This window comes from Pseudopodoces humilis, chromosome 6 (genome assembly GCF_049639895.1).
Source record: "Pseudopodoces humilis isolate 2021_Gansu_Grassland_sample_001 chromosome 6, ASM4963989v1, whole genome shotgun sequence".
NCBI classification, from domain to species: Eukaryota; Metazoa; Chordata; class Aves; order Passeriformes; family Paridae; genus Pseudopodoces; species Pseudopodoces humilis.
In genome coordinates this window covers 59,571,014-59,598,985 of record NC_142205.1, presented here as the reverse complement: position 1 = coordinate 59,598,985, position 27,972 = coordinate 59,571,014, and the positions used below count along the sequence as shown (strand labels likewise).

The window sequence follows — 27,972 nt, the reverse complement described above, 5'->3', positions numbered from 1 at the left end:
CCTTAGGATACAAACATTGAAGCAAGTGAGAAATGTTTGCTTTCCAAAATATCTTGAATCCATCCTCAGCAGAAGTTTTCCCATAGTTTACCAAACTAACACATACCCATTCCAACACCTGCATGTTATAAATATATATGTGTGTTTATATATATATACATATATATATATATGTATATATATAAATCTGCCCAGTACTGTACTTGACACTGAAGCACTGAGCATCATCTGGCAGCACAAAAATACTGTGAGCAGTATCTGTTGTGTTTCCTTTTCTCTCCTCTCCCATCTCCACCCAGGAGAAAAGCCCAGGTAAGACAGCTTTATATGAGAAACATTTAATCACACACTAATATATACTTCAGAAATAAAAAGCGGTATGAAATACATGTACTGCCTTGCCTGATAAGCTTGATTTCAGGAAAATAAGACAAGCTACATATAGCAAAGTTTCAGTGCAAATTAGTGCAGCTTCATTTCACTTCTGATGCTAAGGTCACAGAGAAAGCCTTAGGGGAATTGCACTCATCCATCCAGGGAAAGCACAGCCTGTGTAAAGAGAACAGCAGAGACAATAAATGCCAACCTCTTTTTCTTTCCAGATCAGCTTTATGCAGATTTAAAACCACTCTCTTGTTTGAAACCAGCTTTTCCTATGACTTTCAAAGGAGCTCTGGCATTTGTAGGAAATACTCAACTTTATTCCTGAATGTGTATCTCATCAAAACCTGATCTTGCAGTAGTGCTGAGTGTTATGTATAGTGTTATGTATAGTCATGTATAGTGTGAAGGTACATTTAGAAGCGGCAGGAATGATATTTTCCTGCTGTTCCCCTCTGCTATATAAATACATAAAATGTACACTTTAATTAGCATGCAAGTACAAACAGCATGCAAAGAATTGTGACACAGGTTACTGACTCATTAACTATACTGTAATACATGTAGCAATTAATGGATTATTTCCATAACATGTTATTGTAGTAACCCAGCACTCAGAGTGAATAATTTAACATTAACTTCCTGGGGTTCTTTCCCCCCCTGCCAAATCCACACAAAACTGTACCAAACTTTGGAAAAGCACCACCAAGTACCAATAAACCTTTAAGGTAGCTGTGTTTTCTTATGTGGGTACTACATCACCTGCTTAGATATGTATTCACAGTTATGCTGGAGTGAGCATCATCTGCCTTTTCAATGTAAAACAAATAAACCAACATAGAATTTAATATTATCTATCATTTGGTCAAAAATATTAGGCAACAGACTTACATATAGCCTCAAGTCATGGCAAATACTGCTTCTGCCCTTGAGAACCAACGTCAAATTTTTTCATATTTCCAAATCCAGTTGTGCCTTAGGCACTTAAATATCAGTAACAGGATTCCCCTGTGGGCACTCAGTGTACCAGTGGAAATGAATCACACTGCCTCTAAAAAGTGCTGGTTTTAAATTCCTGACCTGGTTTCGTACTGAATGCAGTCAAATATTGCATTTATCCAAACTGTGTAAGCCTCTACAAAGTATCACAAGTATGGGTTTAGGGACATGTTTATGCCAAATAAAGGCTCATGAAGAATTTTTTCAATTGCTGCCTCTGATTTCTCTAATGCAACAACAAAATAAGCAGTAGAATATTAGCATTTTCATCAGTTTTTCACCATAACTACTTTCTATCAAGCATTCAACATCTAACATCTCCACTGGATTTAGAAACATTTCTGGTTATGTCTAGAACCCCAACATAATTAACGTATCAAGCTCCCAGTTTAACTAAGGTTAATCTTACTTTCCCTTTACTGAGAAGAGACCAAATTCTACACAAAAATTCCATGTTTAAGTGTGCCACTACACTGGCTACCATAATTCAAAACTACTTTCATGCCCTCATGAGACCCCAGCTGGAACACTGCATCCAGATCTGGAGTTCTCAGCACAAGAAAGCCATGGACCCTGTTGGAGCAGGTTCAGAGGAGGCTATGGATGTTCAGAGGGCTGGAGCACCTCTCCAATGAGCACAGGTTGAGAGAGCTGCTGTTGTTCAGCACAGAGAAGGCTCCAGGGGTTATAACAAATGAGGGAGTGTGACTTTTTAGAGGGGCAGACAGTGACAGGGCAAGAGGGAATGGCTTTAAATTAAAAGAAGAGATATTTAGATTGGATAGTAGGAAGAAATTCTTTACTGTGAGGGTGATGAAGCACTGACACTGGGTGCACAAGGAAGCTGTGGATGCCCCATATGCCTGGTGGTCAAAGCCAGGTTGGACAAGGCTTTGAACAACCTGGTAGAGTGGAAGTGTCCCTGCCCATAGCAGAGGCTTAGGAATGAGATGATTTTTAAGGTTTCTTCCAATCCAAACCAGTCTGTGATTCTGTAATTTAACACATCAGGCTGCCCTAGCTTTCAAGTCTGTCTTAATGTGCAGGCCACTGTCAAGTATTACACACCAGCTTTGAAGTTTAGTGTGTCACAACTCGGAAGGTTCAGGCATCCTCAAAACTACTTTCATGAAGCCTAACTTTTTGCTGGAGCAAATTGGGTTCAGATGCCTTTAAAAATCCTGACTAGGATGATTGACACATGCCCAGACTCTCAGAACTTGACAGGGCTTCTCAAAGGTCAGTTCTTTAAAACCTGATCTTTTTATATCTCCACATTTAAGCAAGAAATTAAAAAACCTTTTCAAAAAAGCAAACCTTCTGTTTGGAAGATTGCTTCAGAGGCATCCTGAAAGAATTATCTCAGGGAACTGCCAGAGGCTGAATATGAATTTGATACCTGCATTTTTTAAAAAGGCTTAAACTAGGCATCATTTACGACCTCTTCACAACTCTGGGACAACTCCTTTGTTATGAATTGCAGCTCCTTCCATTACACTTAGAGTACAGAGAATCCTGCAAGCACAAGCTCCGAGCAGAAGTACACATGAGGCAGTCAGTCCAATTCCCAAAGAGCTCCTAGGGCTATGTCTAAAACCAGGGATGAATGAAGATTATTTTTGTCCTATTGCTGAAGAAGTTCATAATCCAAACCTTCAAATGACGTCAACTTTCCAGGAAACATTCTGAATTCAGAACTCACTTTAAATTGTGGTATACAAAAGACATTAAATATTTATTAAATTACAGCAGTTTTAAACAGGAGAGTTAAAAACTTTAAAATATCCAAATTTTGGATTCATGAGTTTCTTCATGACAATCAGTGGGTCCCTGGGATATTTGTTGGCACTTTTAAGAGTTCTTCGACTTCTTCCTGTAAAGCCTCGGCTTTTTCACTCAGCAGCATCTACAACAAGAAAAAGAAACAAAAATTAGAAAACAAATACAAGCATTACCTACAACTCTTAGACAGATTAAAACATCCAAGTTTCTTTCCAAACTTGCACTTGGGTCTGTGAAAGACTTCTGCTCCTGCTCCCAGGACCACAGCAACTTTCCCTCCAAGGACCAGCATTTTTTTGCCCATTAGTGTACACCCATATAGAAAGCAGTCACACAAAAATTCATACAGCACACAGATGATTTTCTTGACTCTGACATCACATAATACACCAAATTTACAGAACATGAACAGTTTCATCTGGAACTGTTAAGGAACATTTTTAACCTTAGACATTTATTTTCCATGTTGGAATAAACATTTTTAAGTTGTGCCTGCTGAGCTGACAACTTCTTTTATTTGAAATTTCTTACTACAGCATTTTACACCAGACATATAGGACTGCTGATATCAGCAGTTGTTTAATCCACTGCCCTGAACTGTTTGTTGCTGGCATGGAGAAGAACAGGACCCCATGCAAGCACTCTTCTAACTTCCCAGTTACAGAAAACTCCATGAATTTAGTATCTGAGCATGACAGTATGGTAGATTGCTAATTTGTCATTGACGTAGATAAGGCATCTACATATATCCCTTTCTTTTGGATCCCACAGCAACAAACTAAAAAAGCAGCAAGAAGCCTACAACGACATTATCTGAATATGACCTTTTAAATGCACAACCCCCAAAGTTGGTATTTTTACTTTGTGAGAATGCACAACCCAAAACTTTCTAACTGACTGCCTTATTTTTACACCAACCACCCATCCTTTTATTCTGGACATTCCCTTACTTCACCAAGAGCTTGCTCTTTTAGTAGAATCAAACATAAAACCAATACTATTGCAGCAGCAGATGATGAATGGACATAGAGAATACCAAATACCATCCCTTGATAAAGTACTTCCTGTATTTTTTGTTTAGACACAAGTCAGTGTTTGTTACAGAATCTGCATATTCAAAATGGAAAAGACAAGAAAGAGTAACAAGGGCATGACAAAAGCAACCTAAATAGGTGAGGCTAACCCAGCACTTTGTTGGTTTCCATTTCTACAAGCCTACAAAACCTATTCTTTTGTCACAACTACCACTAGAACTTCTGTAAAATAAATCCTGAAATATTGGCAGAACTGAGCATTTCAAATATCAGACAAGCTGTCAAGTATTTTTGCCCTTTGCTTCCCCTCTGAAAAGCAGCACCACTTGGCACTATCTGGGACCTGACAGATTGTTCTTAGTACAGATCAGCATTTGGATCACAAACATCCACTAATGTCTTTACTAGTAAACCAAGTCCTTCTCTTTTAATATCATTCCATGATCAAACATCCACTTTTGACATATTGGAGTCCTGAAGCAGGTTTTTACAGCTTTGTTTCTAACTCACCTTCGCAGATGAAACTATTTGTTTGGCTTGACGTCGTGACAAGTGCTCAATCATCCGCACCAGGGTTTCTGGATTTGCATTAGCCAAGTGTGCTAAAGTTTTGTACCCTGCGTTGTAAAGCTGTTTTGCTCGGGCCTGATAGTACAAAATTGTGTTAGATTATCAGAACAGGAAATAAGAATTACTGGTAAGTGCCAATCTCTGCACCAACCTCAAACATTTCATTCTGAAAATCAATCCAATTCTCTTTTTCTAACATGAATACTCCCTGAGAATCTTTATAGCCCAAAAGCACAGCTTTACCACTAAGATTTACCACCTGGATTCCTACCCACCTCTTAGGAACCCATTTGCCTTTATTTTCTCTGAGCTAGATAATACCAATGCTGCTGTCTTCTCTTGTTACCATGTTTACTGCATTCACTGTCACTGACAGGAACGACAGTTCCACATTCTTTGGAGGTGTCTGTCTTGTTTAGCTTCTCAGATTAAAACCTCACTGCCACTAAATTCAATAGTTTTCTGACAAACTCATTCTACAATATGCTGGACAGGCTAGTTAAATCATTTTGCAAAGAGTAGAACCTTGGTCTAGAGCCCCAAAAGAGCTTTTATTTTAATAGGAGTCTTTGATTCAGAGACTGGTTAAATTTCTTATTTAAAATACAGGCAGAACCACAAGTGATTGCCAAAGCCAAAGCTCCCAACAGGACTTTGCATATTTCTGCAAGGATCTTCTAACTTAAATATGTAAATTCTTATTCCTCTTTACTCCCATGAACTGAAGAGTCCTCAAATGAAAGAAACCTGGACTCTGTTTTCCAATCAAGTGTACAGCTAAATTATTGTCCAAATTCAGTATTTTCATAGTTGTTGTGGCAGCAGCCAGAAGAAAAATATTGGCTCCAGCTCCCATTTCCTCAACAGATCACTTTTCCCCCAACCTCCAGACTTTTGTGGATTATCTACTGAATTATGCTGAATTCCCAGCTACAAATTAGCTTGGTATTCCAGATACACTAGAAAGGCAGAGTAACATTTAGCACACAAGTTAACATTGAAAAGTTTCAAGGAGCCAGGTTTACTGACCTCTAGAACCCCTGCTACCTCCATCAGAGGGATGAGTTCTGTCTTAACACAGTATGTCAAACGCTTGGTAAGTTCTGTCAGCAAGGCTTTATAAACCCAGAATTCTTCCAATTCCTGCAGAGACAAAGATTGCTAAAACTCAGCTCCAGAGTTCTATATTTGGGAAACATGACTGACAAAACTCTGCTGTGGCAACAAGCATACATTTGGCATTTAGATGGGGGAAGCACTAATATTTCTAGTCATCCTTTCAGAGAGTTGCAGAAGTGTATTCAGTGCTCTTCAGCTGAACATCCCAAAGCTGGGACAATTCTGAAAGATAAGCAATGCATCATTTCAATTATTTCACCAACAGCACTGGCAGTGATCAATGCCCTGTAAAATTTGTATATTTTCACATTCTCAGTGTATAAAGCTTGCTTTTACTATCAGAAATGTCATTGTATGAACATCCTTTGCTCAACAGAAAAAATAACATAGAACAGGAAATGTGAAGAAACATTTTTGCACAGGAAAGATGAAATACCACACCTGTAATTCAGCTCTAAAGTAAGAGAAAAAAACTCTATATTTTGCAAAACTAAGCCACAAAGAATTTATTTACATTCTTTTAACACAGTACCTCACAGAAACGTAGAAGGCAGGATGCGAAGGAGGCAGCAGAATTGAGGAGATTTTGCACATATCCCCGGGACATATTAAATTTCTCTGAAACACTCCATATATTGGTCTCTTTCAGTAGGGTATAAAGGACAAACGTCAGGTAGAACCTGTTCACCACGGCATTGTCCACATTCTAGGAATGAGACAAGCTAGAATTCAGAGCCAGTATCACATTGCAGATGTTCTGTTGGTACTACAAGGCAAATCTTTTCATAGCTACTCCCTTCAGAGCTTTAAAACATTTCTATATTAAACACAAAGACATTAAAACATAAAAACCAATGAGATTAAAAGAACTTTAATAATCAGAACAGCAATAAACAACACTAGCAGAAAAATAATCTGGAATTTGTAAACAGTCAAATGAAATGACTCAACTGTCATCTTAGGTATGAGAAATCTCCAACCTACCTTTCTGATGGCTTGACCAGAAGCCTTTTTTGTAATAAAGCTTTCAGGTACTCCCACAATATCTGCTACTTTTTGCTCTGCTGCACTTAGCTGGTTGAACTAAAATAAATATAAAGAATTTTCAGATATTTAGTTCTGTTAATATTATAGAAAACACAAGTGTATCATTTACAGTGCAACAATGTTTTTCAGTATCTCTACAGAATCACTAGAATAATACTACAGTCACCAGTCACAGCCAGCTCTGAAGGTTCTTCCCCTCCTTGTTTGAATTACCTGTAAATGTCCATTTCTGAATGCCTCATTTTAACAGAATTAAATAGATTTTAGTGTTCCCCCAGTAAAAATAAATTAGCATATTTGCCATCAGACTGTTACCCCACTTTATGTCCAATGTGTACAAACCCCCTCCAAATTTAATACACAGGATTACTGAATGCCCCAATGCATATTTTCTAGCAATTTCTCACCTGTCTCAAGTATATCATCCAATCTGGGCTACAGGTAGAAGTCATATCATAGGGAGTTGACAGATACAGGAGATGAAGATTGCTCTCGAGAACCAGCCCTTCCAAACCCTTCTTCAAGTCTCTGTACAGAAGATTGCAGTATGCCAAGTCTATTGAGCCTAGAGAATAAGCACACAGGGTAAGAATAAGCACAATTATAAACAGGCATGCAGAGTTAAATGAAATACATTTTAACATGGAATCGGTATTGTCTTTACCTTCCACAAAAGCTTGTTACATCATCTGAACAGAAGAGAAATATCTGTAACCTGAGTAACTGTTCTAACATAACATGAGGAGTGAAGCAAAGCTGAGGAGAGGCAGTCACCTATTTCCATGTATGTTCGTTGTGTGTGGTTTTGGAGTGCTTGTGAAATGCCTTGGCTTTACTGAAATCCTGCAATAATATAGATTGAAGGAACCCTTCAGACTCATCCTACTTCAATTACATTCCATACCCCAAAATCTTTATGATATGACAGGAAAACAGAACTTCCTGATATTTTTTTTTTAATTACAATTGGTCTACACGTCATATCCTCCCTTTCCCTCTTAAGCTTTCCAAGAAATCCTTCTGTTTACAATAACCTGTTAATAACAATTAATTGTAAAACAAGGTCCTGAGCCACTTTGATTACAACCACTAAATCAAACCTTGAAGTGGCTTTTTAGGGGTACATTTATGGTTTTGTTCCCAGTGGGATCAATATTATCACACTTCATTCCCATCATATTCAGTCATGAATGTGATAAGCTACTAAATGATAAGCTACTTCACTCCCATTTCAGTCCACTACATCATGTAGTAAAACTCTTTCTCTACAACTTATTTTTCATTGCAGCTTAATTATAAGACTAGAAAATGCCTTACCCTTATATGTAGCTTTACCCAAGGGTGTGATTGTCAGTGTAGATTTGGAATTGTAGTCCTTCTCAGATATTCTTCCTTTTAGGAGTCCTTTTTCTATTAGATTTTCCAGCCCATCTTTAATTATCTCTGAGAGGCTCTTCTCTTTAGACAGCAGCTGCTGCTGAACACCCAGCAATGTACAGAGCATAAAATTGTCTATTTCCTCATGGGTAACTGCTATCTGCACCAGATTGGAAATTAATTAGCATATTTAAAGTTATAATTTCACATGGTTAATAAGACATAGATAGAAATTACTGAATAAAGTGTTTGTGTTTCTATAGAAATACATCCCAACAAATAGAATGATAGCTGCTTGGTGGTGGATGTGATGGACTGCTCTCCATCTGTTCTATTATTCTAGCTACTGTATATTAACTTGTTTCCACTGTTTCTATTTGTATTTTGAAACAAGTATCAGAAATATATTTTGTTCTATTCTATTGTATTATAGGGTAGATATAATTTTTGTTTTTCCACATAAGGTAATTGTTGTGTTACATGATTACTTACTAAATGAGTTAAATGAAAAGATCTAATCAGATAAGGACAAAAAAATTGATTAAAGCTGTTCTGAACTTCGCAAGACTGAGTCTTTAAGCAGTCTGTCTTTTTCTACAGAATCAACAGGAGACATTTTCTTGGCATTTCCAAGCACTTAAGTTACTCACATAGAAGAGGTAACTGATACCTTCAGTCCAACCAAAGATAGTAACAGGCTCTGCATTCCCTTGGTCAACTCCAGCAGAAGGTTGCTGCAGCAATTCTCCAAAGGACTGTGAACTAAATCCTGAACCTAAAAGGGGCAAGGAATATATCAGTACAGAGGAATATTCATGCATTAATTTTACACTTTAAAAAATCAAACCTGATATCCGTGATTCAGATTATAAAGAAAATGAGGATAAGCACTGAAAGTTTACAGTTCCCATCTGAAAACGAGCCACATAAAGGTAGTTTAAAGCTATTATTACATAAGTAAAATACTTACAACTTTAAGAGGTAAACAAAAATTAACCTAGGCAGCTTGGCTCCTCCTGTTTATTCCACCATCTTAACCCAGCAATTTAAATTACTGATAGCTTTGTAAAAATTACCAAGTGCTTGTCTTTTTCTTGCACTATGAGAATACTTTCTCCAGCACTGTCAATACCAGCTCGACCAGCTCTGCCAATCATTTGTTTATACTGGTTCTTCTTCAAGAAGTCATTGCCAACATAAGGAGCTCTGAGAATCACCCTGCAGAGAAGTCTTGAATAAGTTTTACTTTATATTCAAATTACTAAAGCAGCAATAAAATGTTACAAATTCAAGTTAATTCTTTATATGTGCCCCTTACCTCATAACTAATAAAAATCAAATGCACCTTTTTGGACAGATGTGTAAATCAATTGTAAAACATCAAACTATTCATGGTGTATTAGATCTGCACACAGAAGTGGATTCTTAGCAAACAATCTTTGGCCACACAGAGTACAGCAGCCCTATCATCAGAACTTGTATATGAAAATATAATAAATTTTTGTGTTAAAACATATACCAACTGTAACTCCTTAGAAAAAGCTTATTTTACCATTTAAACACTGTTCTTAGGAGAGTATCTTCCCAACCACTGTCCTCTTGAATAACACTACTAAAAACACTAAAGCATTTTTCAATTTATTGAAACTTATTTAATCCATTTAGGTAAGTGTTCTTCAGTGATATACTCTGAGTTATTTCCTACTGATTCACACTTCCTACATAAATACTGCACAGTCTTGTATCCCAAGTTGAACACAAAATCCCCGGTCCTTCCAATCTGATGGTAAAAGCACAAGCACTTTAAATAGCACTGAGATTTCCAACTTATTTAAGATTTTTTTTTTTTTTTTACAAAGCAAGAAATCAGTGCAAAAAAAAATTAAGTTTTGGCTACTAACCTTCTAGCTGGCAGGTTGACTCCAGCAGCTAGAGTGGCTGTGCAAGCAAGCAGACACAGGACACCTGAAGAATAAGCTTCCTCTATGCTTTTTCTTTCATCATTTGTAAGGCCACTATGGTGATAGGCAATACCAAAAGGGATTGTTTGCTTCAAAACAGGACAGACAGTTCCATTTCCAACACTCTTCAGGCTCTTGATGAGATCTTCTTTTTCTTTCTCCCTGTGAGCTCTAAATTCTCTTGGAGGAGGAAAAGCATTTCTTTAGACATTGACCAATCATTAATTAAAAAGAAAATCAAAACCAAGAGACAGGCTTACTGTCTACTTCTGTTCATCATCCATTCCTCTAACATGTGAGTTGGAGAAATAGTTATTTTTAGAAACTTTGAAACAGCAATACACAGGAGGCTGATTTAATTCCAATAGAACCTTCCTTATTTGCAAACAGGAACAGAAGGGATCAAATACTGGCTGCTTTACATTTTACAACTCAGATTTCCAAGGTGGGTATGGAACAGAGATATTCCAATGACTACCAAAGTACATGACCAAATACCAAGACATAGAGAAAAACATTTGTTTTCAAAGCTTCCAGAAACCAGTGCCAAAGGGACACAAAGATTAATTTAGTACGCTTTTCTTTCTTTTCTTTAGTATTTTCCTCTGACAATCATCTTCTTCAACTGTTTTGGTATAAAAGTAAGAACTTTAAAAAAAGTTTTTATTTAATAAGCCTTTTGCAGTTTGCTATCACTTATGCAGTTAGCAACTTCATATGATTCCATGTTCAAAGCATTTACTACTAATCACCAGGGAAAGACACTTGCAAACTAGATGACAATAAATACTAAGTTGTAAGCAATTATTTCATGTATAATTAAAAAAAAAGACAGAAACTTACTTCTTGAGGTACTTGCACACCATTGAAGCTACATTTTCACAACTCTTTTTAGTGGAACAAAAGATTAGGCAGGAATATTTAGGAATAACTTCAGTAACCAGTGCAATGATGTGGTCAGGATCTGCTTTCTCCAGATTACTAGAATACTGTAACAAACACAGATTAACTAATATTTAAACTCAGGAATTAAGTCATAACTTAAATATTCAATATTCATTCTCAGCTGTTGCTTGAATACTCCCATTTGATTTAATGTGACATAATTCTGAGAAGTTGTAGGGTAAGCTTTTCCCCCAACCCTCACTTGAAAGACATCTAACTTGAGGGATATATGGATATACAAATCAAATTCTTTGCTTTTTCCCTTAATAGTTCATTTTCTTTTAGCAACACTTGTGATACTGGCAGTCTACCATTACACTCATTTTCCTTTGTAAAGGTTGAAATGAATCCCTACAGGGCAGTAGTAAGCTGGCAAAACCCCCAAAGGGTATCTTCTTTCAGTTTTGCCTAAGAGTGATCAACTGCTGAGAAAATCTACCTCCAAACATAAGATGCTGAGTGTCTGGAATACTCAAACACATTACTCTTCACATGTCAAAATACTGAAAAAACTTCTACCATGAGAAGTAAAAAAGAAGTGAAAATCAAGTTAAGCATTCAGTATTTTAAGGCTTTTTTCCTTCCCAAAGCCTACCACTTCTTTGTCATGGGTACTACAAATGAATTATCATGTTTAAGTAATTTCTCTAGTAAAAAGTCTGTAAGAAAATCACTGTAAAATAATGCATTTCACAACAGTTCAAAGAAACTACAGGCATGTTTTTACCTTGAAATTAAGGAGCCGTGAAAAAGCAAAGCCATCTTCTGCTTTGCTGTCAACTGCATAAATGGTGTCTCCTATCTTTATGTATTCCTTTAATTCTACCTAGCAAGATGGAAGCCACAAAGAGAAACTTTGTTAAATGACTCTGTTTTCTCTAAGCTGTTGACGATGTACAGCTTTTCTCTAAGCATCACATGTCATATACATACTTGCACATAGGCAGACGCTTTAGAACTTTTAAGAGAACTTAATTGTTTTAATTATTTGCCTTGATAAAGCATGGAACCATAATGAAGAATGCCAAAATTGTATCCCATGAGCTATTTATAAACCATGCTGTCCTGACAGCATACAAGAGCCAGCAGTACAGATTCTAGTTACACCAAATGGACTGCAATGATTCATCACAGTAGCTGTAATTTAGGAATTGCTTAAGTTAAAATGAAACAAATGCATTAGCACAGCAGTATAAAGGTTATTGCATTTGTGTATTTAGAAGTGCATACTGCTATTCGTTGTATTGTTAATAATTAGAGAGCAATAGCAGGCCTTATATTATACTGTGCAGTTAAGCACAAAATCTGTGATACATTATGATTTTAAAGGCAAATATCCTCTTTACTAGCTCCTGTATCTTGTATACAGACCGGTCTAAAGTTATTAGTGTAGTACTCTGCTTGCAGGAACTTCTGTAGGTCTCCAACATTATTTAATGTTGCACTCATGCCAATGATTTGTGTCTTTTCTGTAAAACAGAAGTTGAGATGAATTTATTGTCACATGACCAATTTTTAAGACATCTGTTCAGTATTAAAGTCACGAGACTCCTCCGTCATCCTTAGTCTTTTCAAAATGCCAAAGTAGCAGATTTGAAGGGAAAGGATGCTACTAAAGAAACACTAACTATGAAATAATACTAAGTTACAAAATACTGAGACTTAAATGTGAAAAAAGAAGCATTGTGGATGCCTAAAGGACTCCTATGAAGAAATGGAAGACATTTGACAATACTCAGGATTTCACAAAGTATCAAAAGAGCTTCAAAAACACCCTAACATCATTACAAAGTCAATTAACACTTAAATGAGTAAATGCTGTTAATACATGGATTCATGCCATGTTTTTCAAAAGCAGCCAAAATAGCACAAATCCAGAAAGTGATGGTGTGACCTCTCAGAGAGGCCACAACTACAAAACGTTAATGACATTAACTGTAGCCATGACTTACTGCTGGTGTGAAGAACTTTTGCGAGAGTAATTTCCAGTATTGCTCCACGACTTCCCTCCCCAAGCATATGCAGCTGTGCACAGAAGGGAAAAAGAAAAGGCAAGAATGCTACTGAGTTGAGAGTTATTCTAAAAAAACCTCCAAAATATATAGACCTAAAGAAATACTACAGAACTGACTTCGTTGGACTTCCTCATGATATCTCTTGAGTAAATTTGGATTGTTTTGGATGTATAACCTCATTTAAAATCTATGAATCACAGAAAAACAAACTCATGGGTAAATGCAGACAACAAGATTTACCTTCCATTTAACTAGACCACAACTGACACAAACAGTTAACTCCTGACAGTAAACAATCACTGTGGGGATCTTTGTATTCACCAGTCTGAGGCAATCTTAAACAAAATGTGGTTTAAGCAACACTCAGAGTAACAACATTCCTAGCAGCCAGCTTCCAGAAAAAACAGAAGTTAGTGCTTCAGCTGCCCTCTGTTTAGAAGCTACAGCGCTAAAGTATGGTCAGTCAGCCTGAAGAATTCCATGAATTAAAATCCCTCTTAGATGTTATACACATTATTCAACTCCACAATCAACCCTTGATAACACAACTCAGCTCTACCACTGTAAGAGGCAATTTTCACAGCCAAATGTTACTTGATGTTTTTCTTTTTTGTCAATGTTTCACTGGATCATTAATACCAGACACAAAGTTGCATGGTTTCACATCTAAGCCTTAAATTCTAGGCTTCATAAAGTACATTCCATACAATTAAAGTTATTTATGCTTTTTTGCAATCCATTAGCTACTTCTAAATGTCAAGTAGTTATGCAGGAATTCACCATCAACCACTACCACCACAGATCTCTCAATATAAATCTATTACTCTAAAACAGCAATGCTTCATTAAAAAAAAACCCCAAACTTTTAGAATTACAGAATTATGTACAATTATGTGCAATTCAGAACATAGAAAATAAAAGTAATTTTCAGGATGAACACTCTGAGCAAAACCAAGCAGGCAAAGAACTGCTCCTTCCTAAATAATTGCTTATTAGAGCCCTAAAAGAACTTGCATCTGATAAATCTGAATACATCTTGTGGCCTACCTCATCTACCACAACCAGGCCAAGGTCATTGATTCTTTCTGTTTCGATTAAGGAGTTCACCAGAGCGTGTCCTTTTTCTATAGTAGCAATATAAAGAGATTTTTTAACTCTCCTTTTGATTGGTGGAAATCGTCCTTTACTTCCGGCATATTCTTCAACCAGGAAACCCAATTCTATCCCAAAACTCGATAAACCCCTAACCTATAAAAGAGAATCAATTAGAGAACAAATTCATGCTCATTTTGGATTTAATTTTCCATTTTTTGGAGCTGCCTCAAGAACTCAACATACAGAAAACCGACCCATGTCACAATTGGCTGCTTGAGTTAGTGAAAACATATTAGCTCGGAATATCTATTCCAGCTACAGAACTGAAGTGTCTACACATATTATGAAGTTTTATTTCATCTGTTCTCTAAAACTAGCTTTCCCTTTATAACAAAAAATGTTGGTTTTTAGTTCAAGACCACCTCTTCAGCAAGTTGAGTGTCACAGCTCTTAGGCTGCAGAACTAAACATCCCAAAAAGGCATTGTTTCAAAATTCAGCACCCTTCGTAACTCAACATCTTTACCTCATGATTTGCGTCTGCTCCACTGCAAAATACTGACCCTCAGAGCAGCATTTCAGAGAGGTCACTCACTTCCCACCACATATTCACAAAAACCTTGGTGAAAACCAGGCAAGTGAGGAAGTAAAGAAAGTGTATCAGGAAAGATTTATAAAAAATTAAAGCAGTACCAGAAATACTGCAACCAGACCTTTTCTTGGACAATGGCAACATATGGCAGGATCATCAGAACATCCTTCTGCCTGCAGAGTAATTCTTGGAGAATTATTATTTCAGCTACAAGAGTTTTTCCACCACTGGTTGGCAATGAGTATATCAAGTTCTTCCTTTGCTGTAGGGATTCTAACATTAAGCAGTCATGCTGCCACTCTGCAAAACAACAAGGGAACTATCAGCAACCTCAGGGACATGTCAGTTGATACCAAAATGCCCGTGTTTCATTCAGAACACTTTGATCTCAGTGTTTGAGAGCTTTTCCTCAAAAAAGCACTTAAAGCTTTCAGTGATGGTGACTTCCAAAGTCTTCTGTAATCCAGATGGATACCATCCACTCTTTCTATCCATCTAAAACACCAAGATAGCCACTTCCTAAAACAGGACAACTACGTTCTAACATGGTTTACATTAAGCATTACCTTAAATATTTTTACAGTACAATGAGTGAAACAGACAACACTCCACTAGCAGTTATTTTTTTTTTTCCCAAGAGACCATTAGTTACACTACCATAAAGTGTTTCAATCCCTCGAAGTTGTCTGAATAAATCTTTAATCTTGCTAGATAATCCGTAAAAAGGGCCTATATCAACAGAAGAAGATTCAATAGCTTTCCTAGCCACGAAAATCTCTTCAGATAAAACAGCTTCTTTGAGCTGCTTGGACTTGGAGACCTGCAGAGTCTGGGCTCTAGCATTTCCAGTCATAGCACTTTTCAGGTGATCTTTGAGACTCTCAGTTTTAAATAAAACACACTTGGAGCGTGAGGAAGAGTCAGTAGGTCTGTTCCTGTGTTCAGCACCAGCATAAAAAGACAATGGGTCCCTAATTTTGTCTGAGAAAGAATTCACATGTTCATCCCTCCCTTTTGAGACTGGAGATGCTCTAGAAGCAGAAGAAAGTTCATTCATTTTTTCAAAATACACAAGTTGTGATAATGGCAAGTCATCTAAAACAGACTCAGTTAATTCTTGATTGCCATCAGCTGGGTTATTGTCACACATTTGGCAAGCACCCTCTTTGTCACTTTTAAGGACAACCACATTTTCTGAAGCAGAAAAGTTATCTTGCTCTTTCTGGTGAACTCCTGACTGCAGGTTCCCAAGTATGATCTCTCCATCTGCTTTCACATCCATATTTTCATCGTGCAGGTATTTGTCTTCAATATCATCCACTTGAGCCATCAATGAATCGTTTCCATAAAAGCTGTCATAATCACCAAACATATCCTCCTCGCTATCATGACTGCACTGCAAAAACGAAAGAGAAGTTATCAACCCCCTGAGGCAACACCACAGAATGCAGAATAACTTGCAGAGCACAAATATCAGAGCCGATTCACCTAAGTCTGTCCCAACTTGACACAAAAGCATTTTGTCTGCTGTCGCCTGTAAGGAAAACCCAGCTTGGGTTCTGAAGGAATGCCTCGACTGAGTGAAACAGATATCCAACAAGTAGGAGAATACGCGCGCAGAGAGAAGACAGAGATGATTTTTTTTAAAGCTAAAACCAAACGGCATCATACTCCCTCATACAAAGTACAGCCCTTCCCGACACACTCCACCCTCCCAGACGGAGCTTCCCCGCCTCACCACCAGCCCCAGGATCCCGCCATCCCCTACCGGGGCCTCCGCCGGGGGTCCCTCGCCACCAGCGCTCGGTCTCTTGCAAGCCACCGGCGAGCTGGCAGCGATGGGCTGCGCCGGGGCCCGGCTCCGCTTGCGCTCCGAGATGGAGCGGTTCCTCCTCCGCACGGCGAGCTTGGGCTCCGCCATGGCCGGGCTGCGCGGAGGCGGCGCGGGGCCCTCACGGCCGCGGAGGGACACAGGGAGAAGCCGCCACGGCGGGAGCGGGAACTTCCGGCACCAACCCAATGGGGAAGCACGTGACCGGATCTTGGCCAATCGCCCGCCCTCAGTCGGAAACGCCGCTCTGCTATTGGCCAGCAGGCGGCCGGCGGCAGTGACGCCAGAGCGGAAGTGGCGGTGCGCGGTGTCATGGCGGCGCGGGCCGTGGCGGCGCGGAGGCCTTGGCAGCGCCTGGTTCCCGGTATGTCCCTCCCGCTTGTCCGCTCCCCCTCTGTCGCAAGTGGCTGCGGGGGCGTTCGCGTGTCTGGGATGTCGAGCCGTGCCGCCGCTAACCCTGTCACTCTCTCCCTTGCAGCCGCGCTGTGGGCGCGGCCGCGCCGCCTGCAGCATGAGGGACAGCCTGAGCGCTCCGACCAGGTGAGGCTTCTCCGACCTGCCCCGCCCCGCTGTCCCGCTGCTCCCTCTCCGCAAGGCACTAGCGATGGCTGGAGTCGCTTTGCTCTGGGCGCTGTGTAGCTCGGGCTCCTCAGACCCCGAATCCGTTTGGGGAGCGCAGCGCAGAGAGAGGTCATCAGGCACTGGAATTTAAGGCCCTGCGGATCTGTATTCCAGTATCTTAACTAAAGCCGGTTAAACCTGCTGTCTTAGTAACTGGAATGTGGAGTCAGCGACAGGACAAGGACCAGTGGCCATAAACTAAAAACGCAAGAGCTTTCACCTCAGCATGGGGAAAAACTTCTTTACACTGAGGGTGGCAGAGCACTGGAACAGGCTGCCCGTGGAGGTCGTGAAGTTTCCTTGCTGGAGACATTCTAACCCCACCTGGGCACGTTCCTTTGTCACCTGCTCCAGGGGGTTGGACTGGCTGATGTCCAAAGGTCACTTCCAACCCTGACTGTTCTGTGACTGTGAAAGTGAAAAATCACCTTTCGCATCTTGTAAGAACTTGGTGCTGGGTGTATTCTGAAGCTTGAGGAGGCTTTCAGTCCTTAGGAGGTATTTCTGAATCTCGCTCTTTAGAAAGTGTGAGCACGCAGGTGCTTCCCCAGGCCATTTGCTTTGAAATTATTATTAAAAAAAAATAAAAATAATTCTTGTGACTTATCAGACAAAATTACTTTTCTGCCAGCTTCTGTAGATTTTGATTTCCAAGTAGAAGGTGTAAGCAATATCTTACTGAATGATTTAACAGAATTGCTAGTGTCATTGTTACTAAAATATAAAAGGCTGTTTACCTGTGAGAAGTCTTTTAGGTTGCAAGGTACGAAGAAGTGAGTTAATAAAGTTATTTAAAAACTTCAGTGGTGCACTAAATAGCTCTTCTGGTTTTAAGACAAATACTGATCAAAGGATTAAAAGTAACAAATGTTCTCTATTTTCTTGTGAAGCTTACAGCTGTTAATAATTTTCTGATTTCAGCCCATACACATGGAGAACCCCTATAAAGACCCTCCAAAGAGATGTGTCTTATGTGGAATAAATGTGGACTATAAGAATGTGCAGGTGAGTTTGAAAATTATCCTTAGATAAAGTAACTGCTTTACTGTTTTTAAATGTATCTGTAGGAAGTCCAGTGATTAAAAAAATAATGATTAAAAAACTCTATTCATATGTGTAGGGGCTTAAAACTTAAGAGTAAGAATATATGCAGGTTAAGGGTCAAATGATGCAGTCATGCTAAGATGCTTAATCTACTAATTATGTGTGACAGCTTTGCTTTTTAACAAATAGAGTCCTTGGTTACAATTCAGCTGACACAAAGCATGGAAGTTTTTCCATAGCAAATACTGCCTAGCTCCAAGCTGTACTTTTTTTTTTCAGGCAGAAAAAACAGATGAAAAAAATGAAAAATAGAGTGCAAGTAGTAACATAACATAAAGCTCAAAAAAAAAGTTCTTAAACTGACTTTGATTTTTCTTAATTTTAAGTAGCTTCTTTCCCAGTTTGTTTCTCCATATACTGGCTCCATTTATGGCAGGCATATCACAGGTATGTGAAGTATGAAATTAAATCATATATGGGTTAATAATAATGTTTTTGTTAGTCTAAGTAACTGTGTATCAGCAGTCTTTCTGGAAGTAACCAGTCTCAACTATTTTGTAATAGTATTTCCCTGACTTAGTAGCCTGTGTCAAGGAATTAAAATATCCATTAATTGTATGCATTTTGTATTTAACAGTAAAAGCACACGTGTATTTTTCTAGAAGGACTTAACCAAAGCTAGAGCGAATTGTCAGTACCATGCCTTTCACCTTCCAATGGCTTGCTTAGTGTTGAAACTTAATTAATCTCTTTAGGCTTGTGTAATAAGAAGCAGAAGGAAATTACGAAGGCCATTAAAAGAGCTCATGTATTTGGTAAGTATGATTTTGCTTTTGAGTTTTCCAGCTCAAGGCTACTTTTCTACTAAGAACACCTTTTTTTTTTTTTTAACAGGATTTATGCCTATTATGTTTAAGAACCCACAATTTCTCACAGACCCCAAGCTATGTAATATCAAACATCCAGAGTGATATACTGTACAGAAATAAACAATAAAACTGTGTTTCATCTTTATATACTTGTTTGCTGGAAATGTGGTTTGCTAACATAATGTGTGGTTGACGGAGGGGTGGATGTCAGTCATTCTCTTATTTTTCTTCAGGAAGTTTCTGAAAGTTATTGTCTGAAGGAAGATTAAAGCAGTATTAGAAACTGGCAGCTGTATGGACCCCTTCCTCTGCTCACCAGTGTTGCTAAAGCTCATGTGGCTGTTTTTTCCCTTGCTGGGTTGTAAGATGAGAAGAAGTAAACAAGTACTGGTTTCCTGAGGATAAAGTAATGTACTTAAACTATGGCAGTTCATGTAGATAGCTGATTCTGTTAAGTGTTCATTTGATGCTCCCTGCATCAGGAAAGTAGCACTGCTTCTTCACCAGCAGCTTGAAGCTGTATCACTTTGAAGCAGTATGTGACATGCCTATCTGACTCATGGTATCCTGTAGCATAGTCTTTGAACCCTGAGAGAGAGAAGACAGATGGAACTCTGGAAGGCAAAGTGAGGGAATGTCATCTTGGACTTATCTTTATGCCGAACAGAATTAATGCACTGGGGGAAAAAAAACCAACCTGCAAAAATGCCCTGTTACATATATCTGTGCAGTGCAATAGATTGATACATCACTGGAATATACTGGCAGTAGCTTTTGCAAAGTCATCTGACAGATCAGAAAGTAGGAGAGTGTGGGTATTCATTTGCATCTCTGTTTTTTTCAAACACATCCTCATCTGTTTCAGTGCTACTCAGTGTAAGCTTCCTTTCCTGGTCACTGTCCTCTTGATCTTGAAATGATTCTTGGTGAAGCTGCAATGATCTGGATTTTTTGAATGACTTCGAAACTGTTGTGGTCCCCCTGAGTTTACGCTTGTTTAGATGCCTTGTTTCAGCTTCAGTGAAGTCTGTTTCCTCTACCATGAGAGTCAGTTTGTCCATGACATTAATATGGTGGTCTATGTTACAGCAGTTCTTGGATATCTGTCGGCCTTTGAAGGAAACAATGCATGTCTGAAGTCCAGAATTGGGGAAAAATGTTTGCAGTGCCTGACAAAGGAGAACATTCTCCTTTGGCTCTACTGGGTGGTTTTCGTCTTCTCCTGAGGGAAAAAAACAGAGTTGCAGAACCACTTGCACCACTGCTGTTTTGGCTGCCTCGGGTTCAGAAGTGTTTTGTGCTTCTGTCACTTGAGCCAACTTTGGAAGGGCAAGGCTTGAATCACATTTGGTTAACTTACCCGAACAATTTTGTTGCTTTTTCCTCTTTATTTCTTCTTTTAATTGGCTCACTTCTGTTAAAAGTTTCTCTACAGATCGTTCACTGACTTCTACTGTAATGCATATTTTCTGCAAGAAGAAGAGCACGTTGATCAGATTATCAGTATTCACAGAAGCTGACTTTAAAATTGTTGCAAAATCCTTAAAGGTACTCATGGTAAAGTTGGACACAAAGTAGTAAAAAGCTTAAGTAATGATTTGGAGGTGGATTTGTCAGATAACTTAAACCTTGGTTTGAAGAAGGTGCAAGATGTTTTATTTGATCCCATCTAGGCAAAGGAGATCTAATAAACTACAGATACTATGTTGGAGTCTGAGATACAGATTGTGTGCCTTTGTTTCTAATATTTAGTTATAGAATTCAAAGAAACACTGAATTTCATATAATATGAAATTCATTTGCATGTTTTCATGGTGATACATGAAAACAAATGCTAAAGTTAGATAGGAAAAGTGTAAGTGTGTAGATTAGAAAGTTTTTTAAATCACTGGGTGAAAAAGTAGTTTAGAGAACAAGAGACAAGATGGAGGATTTAGGGTGTTGTCTCTTGTCCTTCTTCTTTCTTCATGTTCTCCTCCTAGGGGTTTTTGGGTAGTAGTAGGTGATTGGGTAGAAAATGCCGCAGTGCAGCGCACAGGTGTTGGGTCATTGGGTCACTAAGAAAAATAACTTAGTTGGCATCTGTTAATTGGGTAAATGGACATATAAAAGACCTTGAAGAAGATCTTTGTTAGCCGTTTTACCCCTTTACTATCATAGTGCACATAGCTCCTTGTACCTTGTAATGCTGATAAGAAAAAATAAACAACTGAGACCAAACGAGAGAAAACAAGCCTCCCTCTCATCAATCTTCAGTTCAAAGGGAAAAAGAACCCAATCCAAAAGTCCTTTAACTAGACAATACTACTCCTTCAAAATAATCCTCTTGTCAGAATTTATTCATGGACTTGAAGATTAAACATTGTACTTTCATCAAATGGGAATTTAAATCCTCAGCTTTGAGAATATAGTGTGCAGCACAGTAAATGGAACATGCTGATCTTCCAGTTTGTCCATGTTTTGGACATGGCTGTGTTTTCTCATGCAGTGCATGATGTAGCTTTTGGCTGCCTTGGTTTTGTAGAACTGCTGAAGGTGAGGCAGGCATGCCCAGCTTACCTTCAGTTCCTCCTGCAAGGTGGCATACATCTCATTTATCTTATGGACCTCTTGTAGGGACCCATCTTCATGGAAGAATTCTGACCTGTGGACCAAGAGCAGAACTGTATAATTGCAGTTAGTGATCCCAGTGCTTACTTAGTAGGAGTTTTAATTAGTAAAGAAGTGTTTTGAGCTTCAATGCCATGTGCCTGCTTTGAGACAGACAGCTCCTGGCAAAATATAGCACTGAATTAATTTCTAAGTATGCTGGAATGGTAAGTAACTGTAGAAAACAGGTCAACAAGTGAGCAAGGTATGGCCATAACATTGGCAAAAGCACTTAAATGCTTTTACAGAAAGGTAAGTGTGGTTATGGTAGTGGGAGGATACAGCTATCAGTAAATATGTGTTGTACCTGTGTTGTCTCACAGCTCTCACAAAACCAGAGGATACACAGGAACCAGACACTGTTCTGTAACCTTGCTGTTCTGCCATGCCCAAGTTAGTAACCACCAAAGGGACTTTCTGGAAAAGACTTAAATTGCAGAAGTATGAAAACATGATCTATTAATATCCAAAGTTCTCTCTTTGAAAGTTAAATGTTCTTGACTGTTGTGGCTTGTGGTTATTTTAATAGTTTGTTCACAGTTTTATGGTTTATTCCTATGTTCCCCCATGTTTCTCCCAGAGTTGGTTGCCCCTAAGTTGTACTCTCCCCTATGCTGCCCATCATTGAAATCAAACCCCTAATTCCAGTACCTTCCCTATCTGTCATTGTAAGCCCTGTCGCTTGTTTTGGACCCTTCCCTGTAAATCCCCTGTTAGCCCAGCCCCTTGCAGTACCTCCTCTTTGGAATTCCCCTATTTCTTGAAGCCCCATTGGGCCATGTGACCTGCCCTCTCCTCCCCCTTATCCCTATTGGATCCTGACTTGTAATCCCCTCCTCTCAATCCTCCCTCCTGGTTTCCCTATTGGTTAACTGTTTGTACCCACCCCCTGAAACCTCCATGTATTTAATCCAGTGTACAGGGTGTTCAGGGCTCTTCTGTCCCTCTCCCATTCAGCCTCAATAAACCTTTCCCTGCTGGAACCTCATACAGAGAGCCTCCTTTTTTGCCCGATCCCTGATGTTGGTTAGCGATCCTGCACCATAGAGCAAGTGGCTCTAAAGGTTCTGCCTGTGGTGTACCCCACACCAAGGCAGTTCCCCACTCCTGGCGCAGCGCCAGAGCCTCCACTGAGCTAGCCTGGGCTACCGTGAACCACAACCTGAAGGGACGGTTACAGTATAGTTAATCCTTGCTAAATGTATTACATCACATACAGATGAGGCTAAAGGCAAACTTTGGGAGCAACCAGAAGCTGAGCAATGTCCATAATTCCCCCTCTTTCTGACTACAACACACACTAATGCAATGCTTGCTAAGTCTAGCCTGTGAGCGAGCAGGATGTCTCTAAAGTTAACACCAATTTAAATATTTTGATGAACACCATGTATGGTTGACGTCCTGTACACAAAACAATTTGATCAGGAGCAGCTTATGTGTGTAAATAAACTGACAGTGTCTGCTTGGTGATGCTGGCACTACAGATAAAAAGGGGCAATCCCAGAACAGAATTCCAGTGTAAACCTTCAATTGGGCTCTGGCAACATAAGGAATAATCTTACTAGAAGTTTCAAAGGTAAAATAAACAGTGTTACTGATTCAGTTGCAATAGAGACAATTTCAAGTTTTAGCACATGCTGTAGACATTACCCTTCCTGAGGCCGATGTAGAGCATGTTCCAATCTGTAAGTAGAACAACTTTCTGTCATCACGCTAGAGGTTAAAAGGAGGAATACAAGCCCCTGGTTTGATAGGTGTGACTGCAGGTTTTTATGGAGCACTCTTTCCCGGAATGTCATGATCTGGTCTGTGTTACGTCTGAATTTGTACCATCCTATTACACTCTGCGAGTAAAAGAAAATTCACGGTTACTGTTGAATCATGATGTCCCTGTGTGTCACACTGAATCAAGTTTCATTCAGCACCAGTCATGTCTGAATTGTTTGCTAGTAGGTGCATAGTCATAGTTTCATAACTTGAAACCCTTAAAACTTCTAACCCTAATTCCCATCTTCTTTCCTTCAAAACCAGATGTTGATCTGTTTCTGAGCCTGTGTTCAAGCTGAAACTGCAAGCTTTCTTCTGTTTTGTTGTTTCTTTTCAGCTTCTGCTTTCCCCTTGTAAAACTTTGTTCTGTGGAAAAGACTTAAGTTTTTTTGATGAAGTAGTCTTTAACCACTTGTGAGCTGACCTCAACTGTTCTTAAGGTGGAAATTGGTGCAATTCCTTTGAGATCCAAGTGTTCACTTGAGAAATTAATAATTAAAAACAAAGTTGTGACAGATACATAGGCAAACTCTAGTCAAAGATAAGCTAAACTGTTTTTTAAGGAGGAAAAGGATGTAACTGCTTTGACCAGCAGCATGAAGGACTATAAAAGGTTTAAAATGAGAAAAAGCCTTGATGCAAGAGGTATCCAGCACAGCCTCCAAAATTTGAGTAATCTCCTCAGTATGGTTTAGATTTGAAAGTAAAATACCTTCTTATAGCCTGATAGTATTTTCTTCAGGGCAAGTTCATTCAGGTCTCCTGCAGAATTATAAAAGCTAGAAGAAAATTAGGACAATTAAAGGGGAAGAAATAGATTTTTTTTTTTTTTTCCTCAAAATTTTTAATTAATACTGTTAAGGGTGAGATATTAGAATGTATGGAATGCTTTTTTTTCCAGTGTGTTGATACTGTTCTGTAGTTAACATGGTATCATAGCTCACCAGAAGGTGCAGTATGCCTTATCTCTATTTCTACATGCACAGACAAACAAACAAACACACAAACAAAAAAAAGACATAAAGAACCAAAATAGGAATAAGATAAGGCACTTTGCATCTGTATCAAGAGGTTGATACAGCTACTGTAGTTACAGCTGGGTGATTTTCTCAGCCAATATAAGTTTAACTCTTGAAAAGTTCAAGTTAGGGTTAATTTTAACTTTTCAGTATCTGTTTACTTAAGATTCTTACCTGAACAACTGGTAGCATGGAATATGCTTCTGTATGTCTGGAAAGAGAAAGCAATATTACTCTGGGTTCATCAGCTCAATATATCATGTCTGCTATAATCAGCACGAAACTGATAGAAGGACCAAGAAATAATTCTACGTAATTTCTTAAAATTGAATGCATTAATATCTAATTAAATAAGATGAAGGAAGGAAAAATTTTCAAAATAGATTCTAATTAATTTTGTTGAATGTAAAGGGAACCACTAATATAAACTGTATTTTTTGGGTATTTTTCTACTTTGTCAATTGAAAAATCAAACTGGGTACTTTATATTTTTCTCCTTTCTGCTGGGTGCAGGAGTATGTAGTATGAAGGATTTCACTTGAGTTACTCAGTGCACATCCACTCCAATCACATCAAGATGATAACAAAAAATACATCTGGCATCTACTTAGTGAAATTATTAAAGAGCTTGCAGCCTTCACACACAGAATTTTAGAAGCTCCAAATGAAGTAATAGATGCTAATACATTACAGTTAACATCACTGATAGACCAAGCTTTTCCAGGGCAACTGTAGTCTAGAAGAGTTTGTGATGTAGCCAAGACAAGGGTCTAAACCCCAAGTTATGTTTAATGTAACAAGCTATTTGTCAAAGAGTAGCCATTTAAGGAACTAAGAACTATTATTTCTTTTAAATTACTTTGTTTTCTGCATTAAAACTATAATTTTTTTAGCAGTTAAAATGCTACAAAATAACACTTCTGTGTGAGTTCTGTTGTTTGGGATTTTATTTTTTTTTTTTACATCAGCAAAGCATGTAGGATCTTTCCATAGAGTTTTGACTGCTGTCCCTCAAAACGGAAATTTGTCATTTACTGCCCGAAACCAAGCAGGCTATGCAAAATGTAGACACACTAACCGATTGTATAAACAACTTCAACATCATCCATTTGTGAGTCTGTAATGCTGTTCTTGGCTTCACCTTTCACATCTCCAAGGAGAAAACCTTCCTTCAGAGGGGAAGAGGAAAAAAAAATCACATTAACAGTAGCACTGAACAGACACTGCTGCTCTCCTCACCACTGGTGTGGCCTTATCTCTGTCCTGTGTACAGTTTTGGTGCCACAATGTAAGAAAAATACAAAGCTATTAGAAAGTATCCAAAGGAGGGCTGCAAAGATGGTGGAGGATCTAGAGAGGAAGTCACAGCAGGAGTGGCTGAGGTCACTTGGTCTGTGAAGCCTGGAGGAAAGTGAGAGAAGACCCCATTGCAGTCTACAGCTGCCTCAAGAGAAGTGGAGCGACAGACACTGATCTCTTCCTTCCACCGACCGTGACAGGACCCGAGGGAACGGCATGAAGCTGAATTGGGAGAGGTTTAGGTCGCATATCATAAACAGGCTTTTTGCCCAGAGGGTGTTTGAGCAGTGGAACAGGCTCCCCAGGGAAGTAGTCACAGCACCAAAGCCTGGCAGAGTTCAAGAAGCGTTTGGACAGCACTCTCACAGGTATGTGGTGGGTGGGATTCTTGGGTGTCCTGTGAGTGGCCAAAAGTTGAACTACCTGATCCTTGTGGGTCCGTTCCAACTCAGCATATTCTATCATGATTTTCTCTCTAATACTAAGTGCTGTCTTCAGCAGACGAAAAATGCTGTCAAAACGAACTTACATATATATATATATATATATATATGTAACTATGTATTTTTAAACAGAGTGAGTTCTCACTTATTTTTCCAGCCCTCAGTTAGGAAAATATCCCCAGCGAGGCAGTGCGGTGTGTTGGTGGGTTTGCGGAGGCTCCGGTGATCACTGAGCCCGAGCAGCCCTGAGCGGCCGTGTGGTGCTGCTCACCGGGGCTGGGGTCGGGCGGCCTGGCCAGCGCCGCGCTCGGCCCGAGGCGGACACGGCGCTGCAGCCGCCGCTCGCCTCGTTCGGACACGGAGCGCTCACGTTTTTCCGCTGCTCGCACACAAAGCGACTCCCGGGGGCGGCGGGGCGGGACAGCCCCGAACCCGGACGCTCTCCCGGCAGGGTCGAGCAGGGGAGGCCCGGCGGCAGCGCGGCCGCGGCGGGGACGGCCCGCCCCTCCCTCCTCTCCCCCCGACCCGGCCCGCCCTCCCGCGGCACCCACCGTGTCCGAGTCGGTGCTGAGGTGCTGGAAGGCGAGGGCGCCGAACACGAAGCCCGAGAGTAGGGCCGACGTGCTCTCGCCCTCCATGCCCGCAATGGCGGGCCGGGCCGCGGGTGGGCGGGAGCCCCCAGCGGCCGCCGGCGGCAGCGGCGCCCCCCGCGGCCCGCCCCACCGCGGCCCGGCCTGCGGGGAGCGCGGACCTGCGGCCGGGCGCGGCATCCCTCCTCAGCTGCAAAATGAGGGATTTGGGAAAATGTTCTCAAGAGAGGATGTTCTCTGATGTTTGATCTTTGTCTGCTTTCAAGCTTAGTCAACAAGAAGGGAGATTTAATCCGTGAAACAGTCACGGAATCAATTAGGTTGGAAAAGACCTCTGAGACCATCAAGCCCAAGCTGTGACTGAACACTACGGTGTCAACCACACCATGGCATTGAGTACCATGCCCAGTCTTTCCATAAACATCTTCAGGGACAGTGACTCCACCGCCTCCCTGGGCTTCCCATTCCGATTGTCTAATCACCGTTTCTGTGAAGAAATTCTCCCTAATGTTCAGCATAAACCTCCTGTGGTGCAGGTTAAGACTGTAAAATAGCAGCTAACAAGCAAACTCTGACTGATGACCACTTGTTAGGAAGGCAAATTACTTGTTGGTAGAATTGTCTTCTTAAGGTTTAGGGTTGGATATGCTTTGATGGTCTCACCTGGGGGAGACCTAACAAAGCTTAGGGAGAAGGATGCCCATTGATACTGGATACAAAGGATGCAGAATTTAGGGGCAGTTCAAGGGTTTGTCCCGAGGATTAATTAAGCCGTCCTGTCCTCATGCATTGCTCCCAGTCCCCCGTCTGCAAGCTCTGGGCTGAAGGGTAGGATCTGTGCTGATGTAACCACCACATTGAGCTGCACTACAAGCTTTAGTTTGATGCTTTCACCAAAACATCAGCATTTAAAATGAGCTCCCA

At 39.8% G+C, this 27,972-nt stretch overlaps 3 protein-coding genes across 4 annotated transcripts; 1 reads left to right on the top strand and 2 right to left on the bottom strand.

Moving 5' to 3' along the window:
- Positions 1 to 3,088: 3,088 nt before the first annotated feature.
- HELQ (helicase, POLQ like) lies at positions 3,089 to 16,920 on the bottom strand. Of its 2 annotated transcripts, XM_014254831.2 has the most exons (18): positions 16,685 to 16,920; positions 15,574 to 16,312; positions 15,038 to 15,216; positions 14,278 to 14,478; positions 13,168 to 13,240; positions 12,587 to 12,684; positions 11,943 to 12,041; positions 11,114 to 11,259; positions 10,211 to 10,450; positions 9,386 to 9,527; positions 8,980 to 9,084; positions 8,250 to 8,469; positions 7,340 to 7,497; positions 6,870 to 6,968; positions 6,418 to 6,591; positions 5,796 to 5,909; positions 4,707 to 4,841; positions 3,089 to 3,286 (listed from the first exon to the last, which is right to left on the bottom strand). In XM_014254831.2, exons 1-18 carry the CDS (start codon positions 16,835 to 16,837, stop codon positions 3,200 to 3,202), a joined length of 3,162 nt encoding a protein of 1,053 aa, XP_014110306.2. In that variant the 5' UTR covers positions 16,838 to 16,920; the 3' UTR covers positions 3,089 to 3,199. The 2 variants fall into 2 exon arrangements, with proteins under 2 accessions (XP_014110306.2, XP_014110307.2); XM_014254832.2 differs by lacking the exons at positions 3,089 to 3,286; positions 4,707 to 4,841; positions 5,796 to 5,909 and adding an exon at positions 5,946 to 6,107.
- Positions 16,921 to 17,025: 105 nt separating this feature from the next.
- MRPS18C (mitochondrial ribosomal protein S18C) lies at positions 17,026 to 19,426 on the top strand. Its single transcript, XM_014254841.2, has 6 exons — positions 17,026 to 17,111; positions 17,226 to 17,287; positions 18,290 to 18,373; positions 18,802 to 18,859; positions 19,168 to 19,227; positions 19,307 to 19,426. Exons 1-6 carry the CDS (start codon positions 17,060 to 17,062, stop codon positions 19,381 to 19,383), a joined length of 393 nt encoding a protein of 130 aa, XP_014110316.2. The 5' UTR covers positions 17,026 to 17,059; the 3' UTR covers positions 19,384 to 19,426.
- A 482-nt stretch (positions 19,427 to 19,908) lies between these two features.
- On the bottom strand, positions 19,909 to 27,117 carry ABRAXAS1 (abraxas 1, BRCA1 A complex subunit). The gene is made up of 9 exons (XM_005525581.3): positions 27,010 to 27,117; positions 25,795 to 25,885; positions 24,891 to 24,927; positions 24,410 to 24,476; positions 23,581 to 23,774; positions 22,238 to 22,357; positions 21,841 to 21,925; positions 20,642 to 20,750; positions 19,909 to 20,503 (listed from the first exon to the last, which is right to left on the bottom strand). The coding sequence occupies exons 1-9, from the start codon at positions 27,094 to 27,096 to the stop codon at positions 20,076 to 20,078; spliced, it is 1,218 nt and encodes a 405-aa protein (XP_005525638.2). The 5' UTR covers positions 27,097 to 27,117; the 3' UTR covers positions 19,909 to 20,075.
- Between the last annotated feature and the right edge of the window lie 855 nt (positions 27,118 to 27,972).